The following is a 19,779-nucleotide window of genomic DNA, read 5'->3' as shown; positions in this document are numbered from 1 at the left end:
CCTGCACATAACATAAATTTATTCTTTTTGGTTGAATAAAACTCTGTTGTCTATATATACAACATTTGCTTTATCAGTTCATCTTTTGATGGACACATAGGCTGATTTCATAGTTTGGCTGTTATGAGTTGTGCTGCTATAAACATGAGTATGCATGTATCACTATAGTATGCTGAATTTAATTCTTTAGGATAAATGCTGAGGAGTTGTATTACTGAGTCATATGGTGATTCCATGCCTCTTCTTTTGGGGGAATTCCATACTGATTTCCATAGTGATTGTTCTAATTTACAATCCCACCAACAATGTTAAACTGTTCCTTTTTCTCTATATCTTCTCCAGTATTTATTATTGTTTGTATTCTTGGTGACCACCATTCTCTTCAGTTAAATTCATCTATCAGCCTTTTGGAATAACATTTTTATTGGGGTGATTGTTTTATTTCTCCCAGTAGGCTGGTTAGTATGCATTTTTACTGTCCTCAACAGCCCTGAAGAAGATGGCTTACTTTTTGGTTCTATACTTTATGAAAAGGACCTTATACAGCATGAGGGCTCCTAGGTAGAAAGATCACCCGCTTACCATGGAACCTTTTCCTCTCTCTTGTACCTCTCTGGAATTTTGTTTTTTCATCTGTAACATAAGGGAACTGAAGAAAATAAAAAGGTTGTTTGTTTGTTTTAGTTATAGAATTCTTTAAAAGTAAAGGATATCATAGAATCCTTGCTCATAACTTTAAGTCAGAAGAAAGTCATATAAGGAACAAACTGATTTAGGGATCTGGACGTGCTAAAAATCTGCTTCAGGTTCTAAATTTTCATATGCTGGTGCTTTTAAGATAGATTTATGGTGGCTTATTAAACTATCCAGAGTATGAGACAAAATACTATCTAAAAGTGGGTGACCACAATCAAGACATAAATAAAACTGAATTGAATAAAACTCTGTTGTCTATATATACAACTTAATGAGACCTTATTTCTAAACTAAAAGTAGGAAAGAAAGGTACAGCTGGGAGTCAGATTATAAACCAAATGAGGGATGTGGGCACTCTGATTCCTTGGAAATGTGGGTATTAGTAACTAAGTTTCTTCACATTTTTCCTCACCCCACTAAAAATTCTAAGGTTAGTAAAAATGAATATATCCTCACCCCACTAAAAATTCTAAGGTTAGTAAAAATGAATATATCCTAAAGCCAGTGTTTATCTATAGCAAAATTCAGTTAACTTTCTTGTAGCCTCTACCTTTCTTTGTTCCCCAAATACCATTTCCATCAGCTAACTTAGAACCTGTTGCAAGGTGTTATGAATTATTGGAGCTTGATTCTTCAGCTACACTGAAGATACTGTGGTTTCACATAAACAGTGACTAATAATATTGATAGTCCCAAACCAAGTCCAGGCCTTCTGAGAATTGGTGATTGCATGAAAAAGCACTTTGAGTAAATATGGTGCTATTAGAGTAAATGGATTTTAACATTTAATGAATTTTCCAGGTTATTTTTATGCCAGTATTGACTATTTTATCCAGACTAGAGAGATGTAAATAACAGTAAGAATGATAATGTAAATAGATTGTAGTTCTTTAGTAATAGGGAACAGGTTGAGGTAGTTTCATGTATTTTCTAGATAGCTTACTCTCAAATGTCTTACTTATTTTTTAGCACCCCAGATGCTCGTCCAGCTGGTCTGGAGGAGGCCGATCAGCAATCATTGCCTGGAGAACAAGGAATTAACTTGGACAGCACGGGCCCTAAACTGCCAGAATTTTCAAATCGGCCACCAGGTAATAAAATGTTAGCTAAGGGTTATATACTTGTCATCATATATGCAAAATTACAAGGCTTCCTTCTCTTCAAGGAAACAGTGTTGCCGAGCACGGTGGTGCACTCCTGTAATCCCAGCAGCTGGGGAGGCTGAGGGAGGAGGATCACAAGTTCAAAGCCGGCCTCAGCAACTTAGTGAGGCCCTTAAACAACTTAGTGAGACCCTGTTTCTAAATAAAATATAAAAAAGGGCTGGGGATGTGGCTCAGTGGTCAAGTGCCCCTGGGTTCAATCCCTGGTACCAAAAAAAAAAAAAAAAAGTATTTTGTCTACTAACTAGTCTGCTTTAGCATTTTAATGTGTCTAGTATTTGGAAGCTTTGCCTTGATGTTAAGTAAATATTTCAAATATAACTTCTTAAGGCACAAACACATACATTCTACTCCAACCGTCTTTATTACTTAAAGTCTTTATAAAATTAGAACTGAGATGTGAAATGCCTCTTTATTCTTATCAGTGTAAGGTTCTAGTTGGCATCAGAATCAAATAAGATTAAATGGAGAGAGATTTTTACCTGATCTTGCTTGCCTGCTTTTCCTGCAGCCTTTCTTCCTGGAGCTTTTTCAAAGCAGGGAATTAAAAGAAAGTGATATTTTTTTATAGAAGTTTTATTTTGAATCTTTAAAACATCAAAAATATATAAAGAATAAGAAAAGACATACCCATGTGCCTAACACCAGCTTAATGATTTATAACAAATAGTACGATATTATTGAAATTCCTTACTCTGATTATAAAACATTATCCTTTAAATGTTGATAAATTATGCTGAAAGGAAAAAAGCTTCTAGAATTCATTCATTCATTCCAACCCAGGTATTATAGAACCAAGGCCAGCTGCCACAGTATCTCTATACCTTGTTACTCCTGGTCTGAACAGCAACTTGTAGCTTTATTCCCCTATGACACAATTGAAGATACACAAGCCCTTCATACTCAGGGTTCTGTCTCCTGTGTATTATAAAGAGCTGTTTTGTTTCTTCCTCATTAGTAACTCTACCTCCTTTTTGACATATAAGTGGAAGTAATGTTAAGGGTTTGGGGTGTGCAGGCTTGCCACACTACATACACAAACAACAACAATAACAAAAATACCTAAACAAAAATGGTATTATTTTAGAGATAAACTAAGTAAATGTATTATGATGTCAATACTTTGTGTTATTTATTACAAATTGCTGGGGAATACACAGTTCTCAGCAGCACAGTTAAGGAGGAGGATTGCCAGTCTTTGGCAAATATGTCCAGAAGGCATGGAGAGCCTAAAGTACCCTCTTCCCCCAAGCACATCTGAACTCTTGTATGAACTCCAAGGATCTTCACACACATCATTTTCTTTTTTCTGCAAAAGGGGCCTGCAGGCTGAATTTGGCCTATAATGGGTTTGAATTGTCATGCTGTGTCTTAAGCAAAAACCTGAATTTAAATGCTGTTAAGAAAGGGTATCTGCTCTGCAGTTTGGCAGTGTCCACAGGACTCCTGCTGTCTTATATTAGCCTACTTCTTTTCTTTACCACATGCCTGGCCCCTTAAAGACAGATGAGTTTGCATCCTTGACTAATAAATTTGGTTTTTGATTGTGTTTGGGCACTGTGTGTGTCATGGCTTTCCCTCTCCACCATTCTATCACATCAACCCCAATCTATTTTCCTAGTAGTGCACTTTGAACTGCTGCCTCCAGTTTCTGGACCCTTTATAGCAGCCATGTCTTTGGCTGTTACTTTAAAGAGGCCACTCTATGCTGCCCTCTTTGGTATTTGCTGTGCTGTCTGGTAAGCTGATTTTAAAGATGAAAGGCATCTGTGTAATAAAACTGACACGAATGGACTTTTGAAGAAATTATAATTTTCTTAATGTGAGAACCTCAGACTAGATGTAAAAAATAAAATCCCATTGTAAAAACCTGTAAAAATCTCATATGCTTTTGGCTTTATAAGGTCAAGAAGTTAGTTGGGCCTAAAACTAAAAGAATTTTTATGAATATCTTCAAAACTGGATTCTGCACATTGCACCCATTGGTACTATGGAAATCTTTGACAAGAAGAAATTAATTAGCTCCTGAGTACGAAATCTGACCCACAGTATTTGGTACTGCTCTATGAAAATTTTGAGCCAGCATTTCTTCCAACTGCCAGAGCCAATCATTCACATTATTGTACCCTGTTAAACCTTCCACATATATTTTTCGTGCAACAGTCGAATGATCCAGTTTGTGGAACTGGATCCCAGCCATATGCCTACTTTTTCCCACTGAATGACCTTACTTTTGGTTTAATTTGATTATCTTTCTATCCTCTTTGCTGATTTTTAAGGTTTTTATTCTAAAATACCAGATTTTCAAAAGATGTAATCATTTGAAATGTTGTCTTCTGCAAGTCTGGAAGGCATTGTTCCTCAGAGTTCTTATTCCAAAATTATTTTTATTTCTGAGAGTTCTGCTTCTGGCTTATTTATTCTCCAGTTGTGTATTCATAGAAAACATTTCTCCAAATAGAGGTTTACATGTAAGAAAGTAAATGGAAATTAATATGCAAAAAACTTCGGTGCCCTCATTTTATTTACAACGTATATCAGCCCTTATTGTTCTTATTGATACTGATGTGCACCAAGGGGCAGTTCAGTTCAACCCGTTTTCCTCAAAGAATGAGCCTGAAAGATGCAGCATAGTGTACAGAGCCAATGGACTAGAATAATTTTAAATCCTTCTTTCTTAAGGAACAAATCCTAGAATTTTACATTTTACTTCTATTGAAAGAATAAAAAGGCTATCTTCAATGCTGTTGTTTTCAACAAATTCAAAGCTTAAAAAAAGCAATTCTGGGGTGGGGCAGGGGTTGTAGCTCACTTGTAGAACACTTGCCTCCCACATGCGGGTCCCTGGGTTCGATCCTTAGCACCACATAAAAACCTCATATGAAATAGAGGTATTATGTCCAACTACAACTTAAAAAAATAATAAAAAAACAAACAACTCTCTGCTGACAGAAAAAGGGAACCCTAAAGGCTTTACATCATTCACGTAGACAGTGAAATTCTGATTATGTCTACATGAGACCCGAAAGCTGGTGGCCAGCCACTTGCTGTTGATGTAGTTTTCTTCTTTCATATTTGGACCATCTGCCATAGTAGTACGGAGTACTCTCAGTCTTAGTACACTAATGCCTCATTCAGACCCTGCACACTGAGGAGCTCCACATTCCTAATGCTTTGCTTTTTGCTTCCTTAAGCAGTGTGCCTCTTTACTCATGTCAAATAATGAGGGGCTGTCCCCTGCCCCAGGAGCAGGGATGCCTGAGCTGTTTGTGCACATTCTGCCTGCCACCTAGATGAGTATTGCTTGGCTATACTCTAAAGGTGCAAAGTTCTCTTGCTGAAAGTCTAACTTCCCTGATTTTGGGGGCTTGTTTTAGGTTATCCTACTCAACCAGTTGAACAGAGGCCACTGCAGCAGATGCCTCCTCAACTCATGCAGCATGTGGCACCCCCACCACAGCCACCACAACAGCAGCCACAGCCACAAATGCCTCAGCAGCAACAGCAGCCTCCACCTTCTAGTCAGCCGCAGTCTCAGCAGCAGCAGCAACAGCAGCAACAACAACAAATGATGATGATGCTCATGATGCAGCAAGATCCCAAATCCGTTAGACTTCCAGTCTCCCAAAATGTCCATCCCCCAAGGGGACCTCTGAACCCAGACTCTCAGAGAATGCCCATGCAGCAGAGTGGCAATGTACCTGTCATGGTCAGTTTGCAAGGACCTGCCTCTGTGCCACCATCACCTGATAAACAAAGAATGCCAATGCCTGTAAATACTCCTTTGGGAAGTAATTCGAGGAAAATGGTATACCAGGAGAACCCACAGAATCCTTCTAGCTCACCTCTGGGAGAGATGTCTTCACTTCCTGAAGCAAGTGGCAGTGAAGTTCCATCGGTCTCAGGAGGCCCAAATAACATGCCTTCGCACTTGGTAGTTTCCCAGAACCAGTTACTGATGACAGGGCCCAAACCTGGACCATCATCCCTTTCAGCAACTCAAGGTGCAACTCCCCAGCAACCTCCTGTAAATTCCCTTCCCAGCTCCCATGGCCACCACTTTCCAAATGTGGCTGCTCCAACCCAGACATCTAGGCCTAAAACACCAAACAGAGCCAGCCCCAGACCCTATTATCCTCAGACACCCAACAACCGCCCTCCTAGCACAGAACCTTCAGAAATCAGTTTGTCACCAGAAAGACTCAATGCCTCCATAGCAGGACTGTTTCCTCCACAGATTAATATTCCTTTACCTCCTAGGCCAAATTTAAATAGGGGCTTTGATCAACAGGGCCTAAATCCAACAACTCTGAAGGCCATTGGGCAAGCACCTTCAAATCTTACCATGAATAATCCTTCCAATTTTGCAGCCCCACAAACTCACAAATTAGATTCTGTGGTGGTGAATTCTGGAAAGCAGCCTAATTCTGGAGCAACAAAACGAGCTAGTCCAAGCAACAGTCGCAGGTCTAGTCCTGGGTCCAGTAGGAAAACTACCCCAAGTCCTGGGAGGCAAAATTCAAAAGCCCCTAAACTTACTCTGGCATCTCAAACAAATGCAGCCCTGTTGCAAAATGTGGAGTTACCAAGAAATGTGTTGGTCAGTCCCACTCCTCTGGCCAATCCCCCTGTACCTGGGAGCTTTCCTAACAACAGTGGGCTGAATCCTCAGAATCCCACCATGCCTGTGGCTGCAGTGGGGGCTGTTCTCGAGGATAACAAGGAGAGCTTGAATATGCCTCAGGACAGTGATTGCCAGAATTCCCAGGGTAGGAAGGAGCAGGTAAATGTTGAACTAAAAGTAGTCCCTGCCCAAGAAGTTAAAATGGTTGTCCCTGAAGATCAATCCAAAAAGGATGGGCAGTCTTCGGATCCTAACAAACTTTCCAGTGTTGAAGAGAACAAAACTTTGGTGTCTCCTGCCATGAGGGAAGCACCAACATCGTTAAGTCAACTTCTTGACAACTCTGGAGCTCCTAATGTGACCATTAAACCCCCTGGGCTTACAGATCTGGAAGTAACACCTCCATTAGTTTCAGGGGAGGACCTCAAAAAAGCACCTGTCATTCCCACACTGCAGGATCCGTCTTCTAAAGAGCCCTCTAATTCCCTAAACTTACCTCACAGTAATGAGCCGTGTTCAACCCTTGTGCATCCAGAAATGAGTGAGGTCAGTTCCAATGTTGCACCAAGCATCCCTCCAGTAATGTCAAGACCTGTCAGTTCTTCCTCCATTTCCACTCCCTTGCCCCCAAATCAAATAACTGTTTTTGTCACTTCCAATCCCATAACCACTTCAGCTAACACATCAGCAGCCCTGCCAACTCATTTGCAGTCTGCATTGATGTCAACAGTTGTCACCATGCCCAATGTGGGTAGCAAGGTTATGGTTTCTGAGGGACAGTCAGCTGCTCAGTCTAATGCCCGGCCTCAATTCATTACACCTGTCTTTATCAATTCATCCTCAATAATTCAGGTTATGAAAGGATCACAGCCAAGCACAATTCCTGCAGCCCCATTGACAACCAACTCTGGCCTGATGCCTCCCTCTGTTGCAGTTGTTGGTCCTTTACACATACCTCAGAACATAAAATTTTCTTCAGCTCCTGTACCACCTAATGCCCCCTCCAGTAGTCCTGCTTCCAACATACAGGCAAGTCGACCCTTGGTTCTTAACTCAAGAGCCACTCCTGTTCAGCTTCCTTCACCTCCTTGTACATCTTCTCCAGTTGTCCCTCCTCATGTCCCTATCCAGCAAGTGAAAGAATTGAATCCAGATGAGGCCAGTCCTCAGGTGAGCACCTCAGCAGATCAGAGCACTCTCCCCTCATCACAGTCAACCACAATGGTTTCTCCCCTTCTGACCAATAGTCCAGGCTCCTCTGTCAACCGACGAAGCCCAGTCTCATCTAGTAAGGGCAAAGGAAAAGTGGACAAAATTGGCCAGATTTTGTTGACCAAGGCATGTAAGAAAGTTACAGGCTCTCTTGAAAAAGGGGAAGAGCAATATGGTGCAGATGGAGAGACTGAAGGCCAAGGGCTGGAGACCACAGCTCCTGGACTTGTGGGAACAGAGCAGTTATCCACAGAGCTGGACAGTAAAACCCCAACACCCCCAGCACCTACTCTGCTAAAAATGACCTCTAGTCCAGTGGGCCTGGGTTCTGCCTCAGCAGGACCCAGCTTGCCTGGCGGTGCTCTCCCCACCAGTATACGCTCAATAGTACCCACTCTGGTATCCTCTGAGCTCATCTCCACGACGCCGACCACAAAAAGCAATCATGGTGGCATAGCATCGGAGCCACTTGTGGGTGGCCTAGTGGAGGAGAAGGTGGGATCCCATCCAGAGCTTCTACCCAGCATAGGTATGTACTTGGCCTTGGCATCACTCATAATGTCAGAGTTTTTTGATGACCTAGCCCATAAGAGGAAAAGCATGATTCCTTTTCTACTTGGAAGAAGAAGAATGGGCTAAATGCCAATAGTGGTAATTTTATTTATTGAAAATATGCTTTTAAATCACATGTTATGTTTACGCTCATGGACATGGTTCTCAGCTCCTAAAATAACACATTTTGTTTCTCAGTTTACAAGGGAGTGTTTTTACATACATTATCATCATTTTCATATCAACCATGTTAGGTTGTCTTACCCCATTGTATGGATGAGAAGATTGAAGCTCCAAGAAGATTAGTATTTGTTCTGTCTATACTGTGAGTCTCCAGCCTGGTAGTTTCTCTTAAACATAAATGACAGCTTCTGCAGGTTCCCCTTACCATGAGGAAGACTTGCTCGCAGCTTTATCAGAGCAGGTTCTATATCCCTGTTCTCATTGTACTCTACCTCAGGGAATATTCCCTTTCTGTCTGGGCTACCTCCAGAGAAGAGCTTTTGAGAAAATTGGGCTCCATGTTAACAGATGTGGAAGGATCAAAGTGGCAAATTGTCAGAGAGGTTTGGGTTGATAACACAGCACCAGCATTTACAGCCAGATGGAGCAGGGCAAGTTACTTGACCACTACTAACTAAGTTTCCTTCTTTGAATTATGGGGAAAAATGGTAGTTGTAAGATTTCAGTGAAGTAATTCATATAACAAGCTGAATACTAGGCTTAGAATATAACAATTGGGCCAAGTATGGTGCTGCACGCCTGTAATCCCAGAGACAGGAAGAACACAAATTCAAGGCCAGCCCCAACAACCTAGTGAATACTTAAGCAACTTAGCAAGACCCCTTCTCAATTTAAAAATAAACAGGCCAAGGATGTAGCTCAGTGGTAAAGCACACGTGGGTTTGATCCCCACAAAAACAATATAATGATTGATTAGTAAATGGTGAAAAAAAAAAGTGATTTCCAGTTTTTTTAAAAAAATTTTTTAGTTGTTAATGGATCTTTATTTTATTCATTCATTTAAATGCAGTGCTGAGAATTGAACTGAGTGCCTCACACATGCTAGGCAAGTACTCTACCACTGAGCCACAAATCCCAGCCCCACAGTTTTCTTTTAATATAATCTCTTTGTAAATTTTTCCATTCCATTCATAGATAATCTAGTTCAGGATATTTCCTATGTAATGTTAAGATGAGCTAATAATGAAAGCATAGGTATCCTTATAGCCCCTCTCCTTCCTGTCTCTGGTTTCCCACCCTTGCTTCCTCCTCTTCTTCCTTCCTAGAGGCATAAGATGCAGAAGCTCCATTTCCCCAGAGACTAATCAGTCCCACATTCTCAAGAGCTGGGAGGGCCTCTGCAATATCCAAAGCCAGCTAATAGTACTTGTCTTATTTATGCAGTTAAAATGCTTTGTGTGCCTACCACTCAGTGATAAGCACTCAGGAGTAGGGGCAGAAAGAACACAAGTTTCAGGGTATAATCAGAGTTCAAATTTTAGTTCCACTGGTTACAGTCAGATAAGTTCCTTGTACTTTACCTGTAAAATAGAGATTGTAATTCCTACCTCTCTGAATTTATACAAAGATTCAAAAAAAGTTTTTAACGTCCAGTGACCAGAATGCTATCTCATGTAGAACTCTAGAAAAGCTAATTCCCCTCATCTGCCTCTTTACCTCAGTATTAAAAGGTAAAGGAAGAGACAAAGATTTTTTGGATTTTGCAGCCTCAGTAGAAGACAAAGATTTTACAGGATGAGCACTCTTTTGTTTCTTTTTCAAGTTTTGTTGATGTTGGTGACCATAAGAATTAAAAAGAAACCTGGTATGATTTAAATATTCTCTTTTATTAAATATTTTTATTTCTTTTTTCAAGGAACTTCTCCCTCTGGTACGAAAAGAATGATGAGAAGTAATTAGAAAATATTTTTATTTGGTTCATATAAAAATAAGAGAAATATATAAATTTTGAGGAGATGAACCAGCAGTGAGAAAAAGTTCTCAGTTTTAGTTATGGCCACCCACTTTGCTTATAGTGATTGTTTCTATTCTTTTTCAAGGGACTTCTGTGCTTTTACCTTGAAAATGTGAGAAAACAATACTGAAGTTAAAAGTAGAAGTTAAGGTATAGTTTTAAGCTTTATCAGATAAGCATCAATGATAAATTCTTAACCAAATATATTATTGACTGCTTTATTAAGCAGGAGAAGAAATCTACAAAATTCAGTTTCTATAAGAGGGAACCTACTGTTGCAGTGTTTACTTAAGATTCAAGTATCAAGGTGGGAGGACACACTCTTGAATGACTATGGCATATCTATTCCTTTAATCTTTGCCATATCATCCAGAAAGTTTCTGTTCTAGAGTGTGTCATTTATTCCATTCCATTCCTCAAGGCCTGAGTTCTTTCTGTTCTTCAAAGGCTAATTCTGACATTTTTCCCTTAATATGCCTTCAGATGTCTCAACCTAGAATTGAACTCCATTACTTTGGACTCCCATGGCTCTTTATGTATAATCTTCATGTGACATCACAGTGCACTTTAGTGTATCACATGTATTTATCATTAATACCAAACTGGGTTCTTGATATGAAGGATGTAATTTGGTCTCTAAGTGTTTGTGGTACAGTACCTTGGCTCTAGTCAAAAGTTCTTTATAACTATTTGTTACACAGGTAAATAATATCAGATTGACTTACTCAGTAAGTATGGATTGCATACTTGCTTTATGCCCATCACTCTTGTTAGGTGCTATAGAAAAGTACAAAATTATATGATAGTTTTAGTTCTCAAGGAATATAGTCTGAGGAAAGGTAAGGCAGGAGTTTTAAAAAGCTAAGGTGAATGGTATAATCTAAAAATGACTTGGATTTTCTAGTAAGACATGCTTTCCCTCAAAAGGCAAAAAGTATGTCAAGCGTGGTGGAACACAGCTATAATCCCAGCCACTCAGGAGCCTGAGGCCGGAGGAACACGAGTTCAAAGCTAGCCTCAACAACTTAGTGAGGCTCTGATCAATTTAGTGAGACCCTGTCTTTAAATATAAAATAAAAAGGGCTGGGAATGTGGTTAGTGGTTGAGCGCCCCTAGGTTCAATCCTCAGTACAAAAAAAAAAAAAAAAAGGAAGGAAGCAAAAAATGTGAGTGCAGATCTTTTCCTGGCCATTTCCTTTCGTGACTTTACATACATAAAGAGGAAAAACATTCTTAAGTGATACTCTTTGTTACTTAGTGGTATACTAGTTGATTTGTTAAGTAAATTTTACTTGTAATTTCAAGGTCAGTGTCAAGTACTCACTCTAAGAGTAAGGTGTTTAAGCAAATAGGTCCTTGGTTCAGTTAATGCTTTTTGTTTTATTTAGAAAAAAAAGTGAAAGGTCTGTAATTTTTTTTTCTTGCCCTAGCCCCTTCACAGAATTTAGTTCCAAAGGATACTCCAGCCACAGCACTGCAGGGGCCTGTTGCCAGATCAGGTAAGACATGTGTAGGAAAAACTTCTTGGAATGGAATGGGTCACATATGAAGGAATACTTTTGTCCTCAGTGTCACATGTTCTTATACCAGAAAGTGGCTGGACATGTCTTATTTGTTTGCTTTCAGGCAGACTTCCATTTAGTGGCAGAACTTCTGCAGTATATTTTGAGGTTATTTTTCCCAACAGCTGCTCTCTTACACATTTGTAATATCAACATCAAGAAGGGCATCTCTGTGCTCATTGTCAGTCTCCCACCCAGTAATGAGTGGTTCCCACTGCAGAGTTGGCCCTGTTCCTGATCCAGGCACCTACAGCTGATATCTGACTATATGGCATAAAGTGATTTACTGGGGTGGCAAGCACCAAATAATAACACCAAAATAATGATTGCATCATTATGAAATCAGTGGAGGGTAATTAAAAGAATCTCTGCCGCAGTGCGGTAGTCATTCCTCTGGGAAGGCAGTCATTTCAATCATCTCTAGATGGCTTAGTTTCTCCCCATGACCAAGATATTGTAAATAGCCCTAGGGATGATGTTTCTGAAAGGAAGAGTCCATGGTAATCTGACAGAAGATTGCTATGGGATGCTGGGTCAGCTCTGAAGACATGAGGATCTTGATTGACAATAGTAGCACTTGTTCTGAATTCATGGGTTAGACTGCAGAAGCAGATGAGTATCATAGGTGGTACAGTTTAGTCTTGCCTCTGTCTTTATCACTGGAGTTTGACTGAGGGATAGAAGGAGGGGAAAATGTGTGACTGGTTCCCACAAAGAGATTAGAATATCATGGAAGGTATACATTTAACAAAATTAGTAAGAAAAGGCAACATAACCATATTCAATTCTAAGAATAGTAGCCAATAGAAATAAAAAGTTATTTTAAAACTTGCTTCAGGATGCTACAACCTGTATGATGGATAGGACTTCCACCCGCACACACTAGAAAGAATTAGACCTCTAGACAGAATGTATGAGCAAAAAACTTTTCATTTACTCAAATTCTTTTCTGTGCTTCCAGCTGCCTACATGATAACTGGCATTATGGTGAAAAATTTGAAGAGTAGAAACAGAACAAATTATTCAGAAAAGGACTGGCTGGGGTTGTTACTCAGTGGTAAAGCTGTTGCCTCACACATGTGAGGCACTGGGTTCAATTCTCAGCACCACATAAAAATAAATAAATGAAAGGTCCGTCAACAACTAAAAAAAATAATTTATTCAGAAAAAGGATTAAATGGTAAAACTTTTTTTCATAAGAGATTGGGGCTGGGGCTGGGGCGCAGTGGCAGAGAGCTTGCCTCGAACATGTGAGGCACCAGGTTTGATCCTCAGCACCACATAAAAATAAATAAATAAATAAAGATATTGTGTTCACCTACAACTAAAAAAAATATTTTAAAAAAATAATAAAAGATTTAAAAAGGAAAGGGAATTCCATTTCTTGCCCCACCTCTTTACTCCAGAAAATAAGCTTAGCTATTATCATTTTTTTTCTTTCTCTCAGAATAATTGGCTGAAAAACTCTGTTCCTTTTTAAAGTTTGTCTTAAATGAATCTCCTTAAACCAGATGTGGTGGCACACACCTATAATCCCAGCAACCAGGAGGCTAAAACAGGAAGACTGAAAGTTCAAGGACAGTCTCAGCAACTTAATGAGATCCTGTCTCAAAATAAAAAAATTAAAAGAGCTGGGGACGTAGCTCAATGGTAAAGAACCTTTGAGGTCAATTCTCAGAACCAAAAATAAAATATAAATCTCCTTAAAATATCCTCAGAGCCCTCTACTTATATCAGTTATCAGTTATATAAATATTTATTTTTATTCTTTTTAGTTATACATGACAATATAATGTATTTTGGCATAGTATACATACGTGGAGTATAACTTCCCATTCTATTGGCTATACATGATGTGGAGTTACACTGATCATGTATTCATATATGAACATAGGAAAGTATGTCTGGTTCATTCTACTGTCTTTCCTACTCCCATCCCCCTTCCCTTCCCTTTATTTTCCCTTTGTCTAATCCAATGAACTTCTGTTCTCCCTAGCCGCATCATTGTGTGTTAGCATCCACATATCAGAGAGAGCATTTGGCCTTTGGTTTTTTGGGATTGGCTTCAAACCAGGCACTCTGACTTCACTGCCTTCAAGAAGGTTACCATGTACTCAGTAAAGCAACTTAGATATGTACACCAAGTATGAGGTACTTGAATTTCCTAAATGGAAAAACAGGTGCAGGGCCATGGGAGGCCAGAGGCAGTACAAATCACTGCCGTCTGGTGCCATCAGGGAGGGGCTTTTGTGGAAGATGAAGCTATCTAAACTCACATACTAAAGGAAGCAGACATTTTCTCCTGCTGTTGAGAAGTGTTTAATAAACTCGGGGTACTCATTGACATAAAACTCTGCTAAACAAATCATTGAGACTGTCTTTTCTTGGAGGGCATTGCTGGAAGGTTGAAAAAAAAGGGATGTGATGGAGTCTGTGGGCGGTATCTCAAAGCAAGGCACTCTGCCCTCCACAGCTCAATGAGGAAGTTGTTTGGAGAAAAATGCATCCATAATAGACATGTTTGCTGTCTTTTTTTAAAAAGTGCATGAGGGTGATGATATTTTAAGAATGAAAACAGTCTTTTCTATATGAAAGGAAGAGACTTATTTTACTAACTTAGTTGTAGCTGGGTGAAATATGAACCAGGCACTGTGAAATTTAGTTCTGTTGATCCAAACAGGATTATTTCACAGTATGAAGTAGAAATAAAAATAGACCAAGTAAGTGTCTTATATTCCCAACAAACCAAATTGGGTTCATGCCAACTTTTGTCTCAGTACCATTTAGGGTGAAACCCTGGGCATAGAGACCCATTAACCTAATTAGGACATTCAGAATTGTCATGGACACCTAGCATCTCCCTGTGGACATTTAGACCAGCATCTTACATGTCTCATGTCTGTCCTTTGTATTTTTGACAGAACTCGAGGCAAATGCTGCCATAGTCTCTGGACAAAGGTAAGATGATCATTTCTGCAGATTAACATGACCATAGCATAAGCCTCTTTGAAGGGTGTCAGCTTTTGTAGTCTTTAAACCTATTTTCACCTTGTCCTTTTCCTGTACTCTTGTAGCAGTCTGTTTTACTGCTCATGTAGAGAGCTGCTATGAGTCCTAACCCTTTAGAGGTAACATTTTTCTTGATAAAATTAGGTCTCTCTCTACCATTTGTGGTTGTTCTGAAAACTGAATAACATGTTTAGCATTCAACATGGAAAATAAATAGTAAGTGTTCAATGTATGGGAGCTGTTGTCCTAAGTGTCACTAAGAATTCTTGCATTCTACCATCTGAAGTATATCTGTTGGATCCTCAAGGAAAAGAGAGAGAAAGCCAGGTAGGGTCTGACCCCATACATGGTTTGTTCTGTTAATTATGCAGCCCCACATATTAACAAAATGAAGCACATTTGTGTCTTCAACCTCATTAGCACCATGGAGAGAAATGTCTTCCAAATGTCATTCTTTTTTCTGTGTGTAAGAATATGGTACTGGGGATTGAATCCGGGACCTCATGCATGTTAGAAAAGCACTCTACCGGGCTGGGGATGTGGCTCAAGCGGTAGTGCGCTCGCCTGGCATGCATGTGACCCGGGTTCGATCCTCAGCACCACATACAAACAAAGATGTTGTGTCCGCCGAAAACTAAAAATTAAATATTAAAAAATTCTCTCTCTCTCTCTTAAAAAAAAAAAAAGAAAGAAAAAGAAAAGCACTCTACCACTGAGCTATATCCCCAGCCCTTTTTATTTTTCATTTTGATATAGAGTCTTACACTAGTTGCTAGCCCAAACTTGTGTTCCTCCTTCTTCAGCCTCCCGAGTAACTGGGATTACAAGTGTGCACCACCATGCCTGGCTAGTCATCCCTTTTTCATCTGGGAAGGAACTAGATAACATTTTAAAGAATTTCTCATATTTGTACAGCAACTTAGTTTATAAAACTCCTTTACAGTCATTTTCTCATTTAATCTTCATATCAGCCACATAAGGAGGCAATAATAGCCAACATTTATTTGAATTCTATTTCTTGTCATATTTTGGGCTACAAGCTCCCTAATTGTATTATCTCACTTGATTTTTACAGTGTCTATTAGGAAAAATAAATTCTATCTTATAGAAGAGGAATCTAAAGCCCAGAGAGGTTAACTGAATTGTCCAATTCCCAGATTTAGTAAAGGATGAAGCTGAGATTCAATACAGTCTTTCTGACTCCAGAGCCCTCGCCTTTAATCTCTGTATTGTAGTAGAAAAAAAAAATGGATTTACAGATCTAGAGTCGGATGCATAAAGCAAATTAAATATATCTGATAAAAGTATCTTTCCAACTTGACCCCTGGTCATCTGATTCCAAATTCAATGCTATTCCGGCTTTACCACTCTGCCTTGTCTCAGGTTTCATTTGGACTGAGCCAGTGTTCGAATTCATTTGCATTTCTCAAACATACACCAACTATTTGTCTAGAGAAAGAAACTAATCAGACAAAAAAATACCTTATGGGATTTGTTTCAGAGCTGTCTGAGCATTAACCATATAAACATAAGGATATTATTACCTTGGCTTTTGTTTTACCAGCAGAAAGAGGCCCCCCCATATAGAATCTTCCTTCCTCAGAATGTTTGTCTTCTAGGATCCCAGCCAGAAAGCCATCCTTACAACCTCTAAAAGGAGGTGTTAATCCTCTTGACTTGTAATTCCACCCCAGCTCTAGTCTAGCCTGTCTTTGACTTGCTTCAGCTTGTGTTTGGGTGTGAAGTGATTGTTGTACTTAAAGCAGGGTAGTAAACAGTGTAGCCTAGTTCCTACCCGTGGTGCTACTATGAAGGGTCTTCTGGTAGGAGTGAACAGTGAAGGGGAATAGATAACTAGTAATCACCAGTTTGTGCCCTTAAGTATCCCAAAATCTAATAGAGCACCCAAGACATTAAAATATGTGCTATATAATCTGATGGGAGCTAAAGAATACCAGATACAGACTGTGAACTCAAAAGACAGAAGAGATAACTCTGCTTGGGAAATGAAGCATAAAAGATTTCCCAGAAGAGGTGGTCTTTGACCACTTTTGTTTTGTTAATATTATTTTTTTCTCCAATTCTATGCCTTTTCAGTTCCAATAATATTTAATTAACTTCTTTTTTGTTTTCTGGTTTTAGTATGCATTTTTTGAACCATGAAATAGTAATAGTTTATAAAGAAAGTTTCAAATTCAGATCATAGGGCTGGGGTTGTGGCTCAGTGGTAGAGCACTCGCCTAGCACATATGAGGCGCTGGGTTTGATTCTCACCACCACATAAAAATAAATAAATAAAATTTAAAAAAAACAAAACGACATCAAATTCAGATCATAGAATTACAAAGAAAATAACTTACCAAGAAACCAGTGTTCCTATAATTCAGTAATATTCACTGTATGTATTTTAGTTCACTATTTTCTAGTCCTCTTCACAGACCATACATACAGATATATTATGCCCAATATATGTGTGTGTGTGTGTGTGTGTGTGTATATATATTTCTTATTCATTCATTCATATGTAGACACCTATATACTCAATATATATTGTAATGAAAATAGAATTTTATTATTCATAATATTGGTAACTTTTTCCTCCACATAATAATGTATCATGAGACCCTGTCTCAAAATAAAAATTAAAAAGGGCTGGGGATGTAGCTCAGTAGTAGAGCATCACTGGGTTCAGTCCCCAATATGAATGCTCACAGACACAAATAATGATTTAAGTTTATCATAAAATCATCTTATACAACATGATTTTTCATGATTGCATATGGATGTGCCATAATTTAGTTAATCTATTATTGTTAGGCATTTAGGTATTCTGTTTCCACTAGTACAAATAAAGCATTTTAATATCTTTGTGTGTAATTAGAGCTCTGTGAAAAGATTTGTTGCCTGGGCTGTGGTTGTGGCTCAGTGGTAGAGCGCTTGCCTAGCATGTGTGAGGCACTGGGTTCAATCCCCAGCATCACATAAAAATAAGTAAATTAAATAAAGGTATTGTGTCCATTTACAGTTAAAAATGCTTTAAAAAAAGATTTGTTTCCTAAGGCAAAATAGAAATATAATTTGTGAGACAAAGGATTTTTGTCCGTTTTTCTCAACCTCAACATCATTTACATTTTGGACCAGATAACTCTTTCTTGTAGGGGACTGTCTTATGCATTGTAGGGTTATAGCAGTATCCCTGGCCCCCATGCAAATGATGTTAGTAGCACTTCTCCCAAGTCATGTCAATCAGAAATATTTCCAGAGGTCTGCACATGTAGCTCAGTGGTAGAGCACTCACCTACCATGCACAAAGACCTGGGTTAAGTATCCAGGTCTATTAAGAAAAAAAAAAAATATGTCTCTAGACATTGTGAAATGTTCCCTAAGAGGCAAAGTTGAGAACTATTGAGTTTATACTCCATCAGGAATGTATGCAAATATTTTTTTCACTCTATCCTCAATAATAATAGATCTTCACATACTAAAAAAGGAGGTTTGAGATTGGGACAATTAATAATACCAAGGTAGCAATGTATTGTGAATATATTTCCATAATATGATTATAGTCATATATTATATGACTATAATAGACTCATAATAAATGCCAATATAGTTTGCAGTGTCCTAGATTTTGGATGCTGTTTATTAGCAGTTTTCAAACAATTATTAAACACAAAAAGTATTTAATGACAAAAAAATCACAAAATCCAAAATCTTAGTTTTTAAAGGGAAGTATTATTACTTTAGGAAGAGGGATGAGGAAGTTTTGGGGGATGTTTGTCCTCAATTCTTAAGTCTGTGACCTGTCTTGAAGAATTTCACCAGCATGTGCTTTAGTATTTATTTTCACTAATGTAGCAAGCTAGACTAACTAAATTCTCAATAGTAGAGAAGTTCATGCTTATTGTCCCAGTGGCAGAATATTTTCTCTCCAGAACGAGATAACTTCCTACCTTATGAATGAAACACTCTTCAGAGTCACTTTTAGTGTGACTTGTTTCCTTCACCTCCTTGGAAACTTTGTGCTTCCCTTTGTCAGCAGTGAGCCAAAAGAGATTGTTGAAAAGTCCAAAACCCCAAGTCGAAGAAACTCCCGAACTGAAGAGCCAACTGTGGCTTCTGAAAGTGTGGAAAATGGACATCGTAAGAGATCCTCCCGACCTGCTTCAGCCTCCAGCTCGACTAAAGGTTAGCAGTGGACTGTGGTATGATGCATGGGTCACATAGAGGAGGAGGGTCTCTATCACAGCAGCAGAGGACTTTGTCCTTCTTCACTCTTTTTTTTTTTTTAACTTTTTTTTTTTATTTTAGAGAGAGAGAGAGAGAGAGAAGAGAAAGAGAATTTTAATATTTATTTTTTAGTTCTCGGCGGACACAGCATCTTTGTATGTGGTGCTGAGGATCGAACCCAGGCCGCACGTATGCCAGGCGAGCGCCCTACCGCTTGAGCCACATCCCCAGCCCTCCTTCTTCACTCTTACCCCTTAAATTTGTCAGGTTATTTTGATTTCTACTACTTTTTTGATCCTTTCTTTGTTTATTCATTTAACTAAATGTTTTGTGTGTGTGTGCACAAGAGCAACAAACATTGCTAGGAAAACAAACAGGGCAGATTGACCTCACTTTAAATTCATGGTCACTCACTTCAGATAGGTCTTACATATGGCCCAGCCATCTTTCTACAATTCTGTGATCAGTTCTCTTATTAATTACTTCACTGAGAAAATGGAACTTTCAACTTCCCACTACTAAGACATTAATTTACTAGCAGCCTTCTTTGTTCCTACCAGAACAAAGTAGAGTAGCTGGCCAAGGCCAATTCCTCCACCTGTGCCATTGATCCTATCTTTTGTGACCTCAGGAAACTTATACTAACAACATCCTCTTCTCCATTGACTACTGTCTAATTTTTTAATTAACTCTTCTTTTCGCTTCTGTGACCCAGAACTCTCAATCACTTCTGCTTCTTCTCTGGCTGCTCCT

At 39.0% G+C, this 19,779-nt stretch overlaps 1 protein-coding gene across 11 annotated transcripts in view; it reads left to right on the top strand.

The window, feature by feature from the left end:
* The window catches only part of Ncoa6 (nuclear receptor coactivator 6), a 93,403-nt gene that overhangs the window by 66,256 nt on the left and 7,368 nt on the right, over positions 1 to 19,779 (top strand). For 8 of the 11 annotated variants that reach the window (XM_078051666.1, XM_078051665.1, XM_078051663.1 and 5 more), the window contains 5 exons: positions 1,666 to 1,787; positions 5,237 to 8,224; positions 11,656 to 11,724; positions 14,709 to 14,745; positions 18,836 to 18,984. In XM_078051666.1, coding sequence (XP_077907792.1) covers positions 1,666 to 1,787; positions 5,237 to 8,224; positions 11,656 to 11,724; positions 14,709 to 14,745; positions 18,836 to 18,984 — 3,365 coding nt within the window. The remainder of the gene's footprint in view (positions 1 to 1,665; positions 1,788 to 5,236; positions 8,225 to 11,655; positions 11,725 to 14,708; positions 14,746 to 18,835; positions 18,985 to 19,779) is intronic. The other 3 variants (XM_078051664.1, XM_078051668.1, XM_078051667.1) reach the window with 3 other exon arrangements.

This window comes from Ictidomys tridecemlineatus, chromosome 5, assembly GCF_052094955.1.
Source record: "Ictidomys tridecemlineatus isolate mIctTri1 chromosome 5, mIctTri1.hap1, whole genome shotgun sequence".
Taxonomy (NCBI): Eukaryota; Metazoa; Chordata; class Mammalia; order Rodentia; family Sciuridae; genus Ictidomys; species Ictidomys tridecemlineatus.
The sequence above is the reverse complement of the archived record's forward strand: the minus strand, read 5'-3'. Positions and strand labels throughout refer to the sequence as shown.